Raw genomic sequence first — 5,003 nt, 5'->3', positions numbered from 1 at the left:
TACTGATTATAAATTTTGAAGAGCCCGTGGCAAAGCACGGGCATTATGCTAATGTAGTATAGTATATTTTTGGATTGACACGGAGCATTTCCTCGGACCAACAAAAGCCCGGAAACAAGAAACAGCGGGCGACGGCATTGCGGAATCCGCCCCATTTATCGCCGCGAAACCCACCGCCCCTCTCCGTCGCCCCCAAGGCCCCCACCAGCCAGCCCCACCCTCCATACATACACACACACGCGCTCTCGCCTCCATTCCCACCCCGCAGCCAGCACACCGCACCAGTCCAGACCAGACCCCGCCTCGTTTCCATCGCCACCACCCCCGCCCGCCCGCCCGCCGCCGCCCCGCAGCCATGCAGAGCCTCCTCGTCCCCACCGCCGCGGCCTGCGCGGCGCCGCCGTCGGCGTCCACGCGGCGGCCCCGGCCGGCCCGCGTCTCCGTCCGCGCCTCGGCGGCCCCGCCCCGGCGCGAGACGGATCCGAAGAAGCGGGTGGTGATCACGGGGATGGGCCTGGTCTCCGTCTTCGGCAACGACGTCGACGCCTACTACGACCGCCTGCTCGCCGGGGAGAGCGGCGTGGGCCCCATCGACCGCTTCGACGCCTCCAAGTTCCCCACGCGCTTCGCCGGCCAGATCCGGGGCTTCTCCTCCGAGGGCTACATCGACGGCAAGAACGACCGCAGGCTCGACGACTGCCTCCGCTACTGCATCGTCAGCGGCAAGAAGGCGCTCGAGTCCGCCGGCCTCGCGCTCGGCTCCGACGCCATGGCCAAGGTACCAGTCACACTCTCAACCAGCTCCGATTCAAACAAATGCCGCTCCTGTCACCTGATAACCAGATCAGGCGCTGGCTGAAGCTCCTCCAGTGATTTGCATTTTACTGGTACCGACTTTCTAGTCAGCAAAAACCTGGTAGATTTCGCTCTTGGAAAGCGCCCGTCTGTCTGGTGTTGATAATACAGTACCTTTTATAGATCGGATGGCCGTTTTTTTCCCCTTTTCTTGGTCTGGGATGCTACAGTACCTGCGAGAATAGTAGAGCGCTAGTGCAAATCCAGGAAGAATGAGCTGACAGTGAGATGGACACGTTGGAATTTGAATTGTGATGGTGACGTGCCATCTGATCTTGGCAAGAGGAAACAGCTGGAACAAGTTGCGAGTAATGATCCCAGAGGAGTAGATCTTGGGCAGTTAAGCAAGTACAATTTGGCATTGCGGGTTGTGATTCGTAGGCATAGTTGAATGTGATGATCTTATATGCAAAACAGAGAAGGAAGCATTTATTTAACACTTTGGGAGTAAATGGCCATAACCTTTTCTTCCCATTGTAAGAGCCTAAAAGGGGCAGTAGTTGAATTCAGTCTTAAAAATCAAGATGTGTACTCTCTTAAGGAAGTTGCCAAGAGCGTGTTCTCTAGAAGGTGACATCTAACATCAGCAGTAAGTACTCATGCCAGTATATTAGCGTTTCACTGCGTTCTTTAGACTTCATTGTAGGCAGATGGAGTGGTACAGCTCTATTTGGATTAGCAAAAGTAAAAAATTGATCTGTGTGGGTAGTAGCATCACAGTCAATCATGAGGCAACACTCTTTATTAAGAATGTCACTTCCTCTGCTTTACTCAGTTGGTGTATATCTAATTAGAAAGTAAGTGATTGTTAACTAGCATAAATCTGTTTTGTCATTTGATGTTGCTTGCACATTTTTTTTGGCAAACATGCACACTAGGACTAAGTCAAGATACCATTTTGTAATACCAAACGTATTGGCTTTTTGTAAGGTTGATATTAGCTTCATACGTTCTATTTAATACTGCCTACGCTGCTACATTTGTTTTCACCATTCGTATTATATTTGAGAAAAATAATGTTTGTTGCTAAGTACTAAATGCTGTCTCTGACAGATTGACAAGGCCCGTGCTGGTGTACTTGTGGGGACTGGTATGGGTGGCCTCCAAGTGTTTTCTGATGGTGTTCAGAATCTTCTCGAGAAGGGCTACAGAAAGATAACTCCTTTCTTCATCCCATATGCCATAACAAACATGGGATCTGCCCTGCTTGGCATGGACATTGGCTTCATGGGTCCAAACTACTCTATTTCAACTGCATGTGCTACCTCGAACTACTGTTTCTACGCTGCAGCAAACCATATTCGCAAAGGCGAAGCCGATGTGATGATTGCTGGTGGCACTGAAGCCGCCATTATTCCGATTGGTGTTGGTGGGTTTGTTGCATGTAGAGCACTATCACAGAGGAATGATGACCCTAAAACAGCATCTAGGCCTTGGGACAAGGAGCGTGATGGTTTCGTCATGGGTGAAGGAGCTGGAGTACTGGTATGCCTTATGAACATTATTCTGGCCCAGATTATATATTAGAATTAGGTTGATATCATTCATACTTTTACTGAAATTTTCTTATCGTATCCTACAGCCTGTAAACTGAAACTATTTATTTATTTGCAAGAATCTGTTCAATAATACTGTTAATGAATCTAGATGCTTTTGGACATTATTCTAGTCCAGATTATACATTAAGCTTCCAAGCTGCTGTCATAACTTCAGTAGAAACTTTCTTTAGTGATGATTGTGTTTAGGTACTAAGCGGAACTGATTGTTTTTGTTTCATTGATCTGTTCAATAGTAATTTTCCTTGGGTTGAGGTACTCGAGTCAACCTCTAAATACATCAATTGAGAACATATTGAAGTATTGATGTTGTGATTTTGTCGGTCATCATATTCCTATCATAGAACACAATGATAATAACATTTCATGTACCACACATTCTACTGTGAAATTTTTATTGATTCTGCTTCTAACCCCTTAATTTTTTTCAATTGAAACAGGTCATGGAGAGCTTAGAACATGCAATGAAACGTGGTGCTCCAATAGTTGCGGAGTATCTAGGGGGTGCTGTGAACTGTGATGCTTACCACATGACTGATCCGAGAGCCGATGGTCTCGGTGTTTCATCTTGCATCAGACAAAGTCTTCAAGATGCTGGTGTGGCACCAGAGGAGGTAACTGAAACATTTCATCCTTAGAACATTATTTCTGCAATTGTTCTTTTCTCATATGATATTGGGCTACCTTCATAGTGTGGCAGTTATGCGTGATCCTTCAAATTATTGTTTCCAGTTGTGTAATTTGGCTATTTTGTATTCAGACTGCAAATCATTTTATGCAATAAAAAGTCGTCATGGCTGGCATGTAATTGTAAATTGTCAATGCTTATTTCTGTCATCTTTCCACACTATACCTTGTGCTTGAATTACAATACCTCTGATTTTTATTGTCTATTTGACGTATATCGACTCTGGCACATACTGTAAAATTCTTGTTTTGATTGGCAATTGCTTTTGAAGAAGTTTCATTTGACTGGAATAAATCGCAAATTACTATTTGCAGGTTAACTACATCAATGCTCATGCAACATCCACCCTTGCTGGTGATTTGGCAGAGATGAATGCCATCAAGCAAGTCTTTAAGGACCCATCTGGGATAAAAGTAAACGCAACCAAGGTGCTTTACTGTCCTGCCTTTGTTACTTGAAGGATATTGATTCATTGTCCCTTCTTAATATGACCCCCTTCTCCTCCTTTTGCAGTCCATGATAGGGCATTGCCTAGGTGCAGCAGGTGGTTTGGAAGCCATTGCTACTATTAAAGCGATAAACACTGGCTTGGTGCATCCGAGCATAAACCAGTTTGTAAGTCTTGTTTACAATATTACAGCATAAACCTGTGAGGCACATCATGGCTAGAAAAATAAGAGCTGCAATATGTTAACTGCAGGAGCGGGAGCCTGCGGTTGAATTCGACACGGTACCCAACGTAAAGGTCGAACATGAAATCAATGTTGGTGAGTAGCAGATCCTCTGCTTTGTAGTGCAATTGTACTGTTCCATCTTTTCCCTTCCTCTCTCATGTTAGTTTTGGTATCGCCATGCAGGTATCTCAAATTCCTTTGGATTTGGAGGACACAACTCGGTGGTCGTATTCGCCCCATTCAAGCCTTAATGCGGTACATGCTCGACAAATCTTGGCCAGAACAGTGGAGTTTTTTTTTCAGGAAGCTCTTGAGTTATTTCGATGTGTTCTCTTCCGGGAAGCAACTGTCGATCTGACAGCCAGCAACATTACAGTGAACAGAGGATCCAAGATCCATTGCATTTTAGATACACCCATCCGATTAGATTTGAGAACACCGTGTAACCTTCTGCATCGCTTGCAGTCGATTCTACTTGTTTTCGTGTAATTTGTCATGTAGAAACAAACACTAGTTCTTCTGTTCCGTAGAGAGAGTGCATTGGAGGGCAAGGAGTTGTTTGTCTGTACTACCTGATCTGGGGGGAAATCTATATTATCACAATTTTTTGCTGTTTCCAGTCCCTTTGTAGTCTAATAAAAACTGTAATGTTTCAGTCTTACGGATGGCCGTTCGGTCTAAGATGGTCATGCATCCTGAATGAAAATTGTGATTCTGATGTTGGATTGAGCCGAGAGCGAAGTCATTTCAGCAACATCTGAATGTGTCCCATTTTACGGAGATACTGTTTTAAATTGTACGTAAAATCTGAATACTTATGTTCTTAATAAAACATCTTACCTAGTTAATGTGTCATATTTCTAAGTTGTGAGGTTTTCAACGGTAAAAACAGATCATGCTTTTTGACGTGTGGTTTGAAAGTTTGTTTTAAGAATAATCCAAAACAAATTAATTGAGTTTCCCCTCGTGTTAGGTAATTTCTACTGCAGTCTGGTCGATTGCGCGCCATAGGAAAGGGATGTAAATGTTGATAGCTTCTGTTCGAAATCCGCATCTGCGTCCGTTTTTAAGGATATGGTATGCACTTACACGAATACGCTAGATAGGGATGTGGATATGGATTTTGGTCTATCGAATATTCAACTGATATGGTATCGGTAATATCCGGCGGATGTGGATTATTCAGTATTTTTTGCGGATTAGCGTGGTTATCAAAAGGATTATCTGATA

General features: G+C 44.5%; 1 protein-coding gene across 2 annotated transcripts; it reads left to right on the top strand.

The window, feature by feature from the left end:
- The first annotated feature begins 340 nt into the window (after positions 1–340).
- Positions 341–4,434, top strand: LOC119328867 (3-oxoacyl-[acyl-carrier-protein] synthase I, chloroplastic-like). Of its 2 annotated transcripts, XM_037601861.1 has the most exons (8): positions 341–778; positions 1,909–2,340; positions 2,852–3,025; positions 3,414–3,527; positions 3,613–3,714; positions 3,800–3,866; positions 3,957–4,028; positions 4,113–4,434. In XM_037601861.1, exons 1-7 carry the CDS (start codon positions 356–358, stop codon positions 4,022–4,024), a joined length of 1,380 nt encoding a protein of 459 aa, XP_037457758.1. In that variant the 5' UTR covers positions 341–355; the 3' UTR covers positions 4,025–4,028; positions 4,113–4,434. The 2 variants fall into 2 exon arrangements, with proteins under 2 accessions (XP_037457758.1, XP_037457757.1); XM_037601860.1 differs by having other exon boundaries at positions 3,957–4,434.
- The last annotated feature ends 569 nt before the right edge of the window (positions 4,435–5,003 follow it).

This window comes from Triticum dicoccoides, chromosome 7A (assembly GCF_002162155.2).
Source record: "Triticum dicoccoides isolate Atlit2015 ecotype Zavitan chromosome 7A, WEW_v2.0, whole genome shotgun sequence".
Lineage (NCBI taxonomy): Eukaryota > Viridiplantae > Streptophyta > Magnoliopsida > Poales > Poaceae > Triticum > Triticum dicoccoides.
This window is presented reverse-complemented; position numbering and strand designations above follow the sequence as displayed.

Coding starts and splice junctions, on each gene's coding strand:
- LOC119328867 (XM_037601861.1), top strand. CDS start 356: ATGCAGAGCCTCCTCGTCCCCACCGCCGCGGCCTGCGCGGCGCCGCCG. Junction 779..1,908: donor GCTCCGACGCCATGGCCAAG/GTACCAGTCACA, acceptor TGTCTCTGACAG/ATTGACAAGGCCCGTGCTGG. Junction 3,026..3,413: donor CTGGTGTGGCACCAGAGGAG/GTAACTGAAACA, acceptor TACTATTTGCAG/GTTAACTACATCAATGCTCA.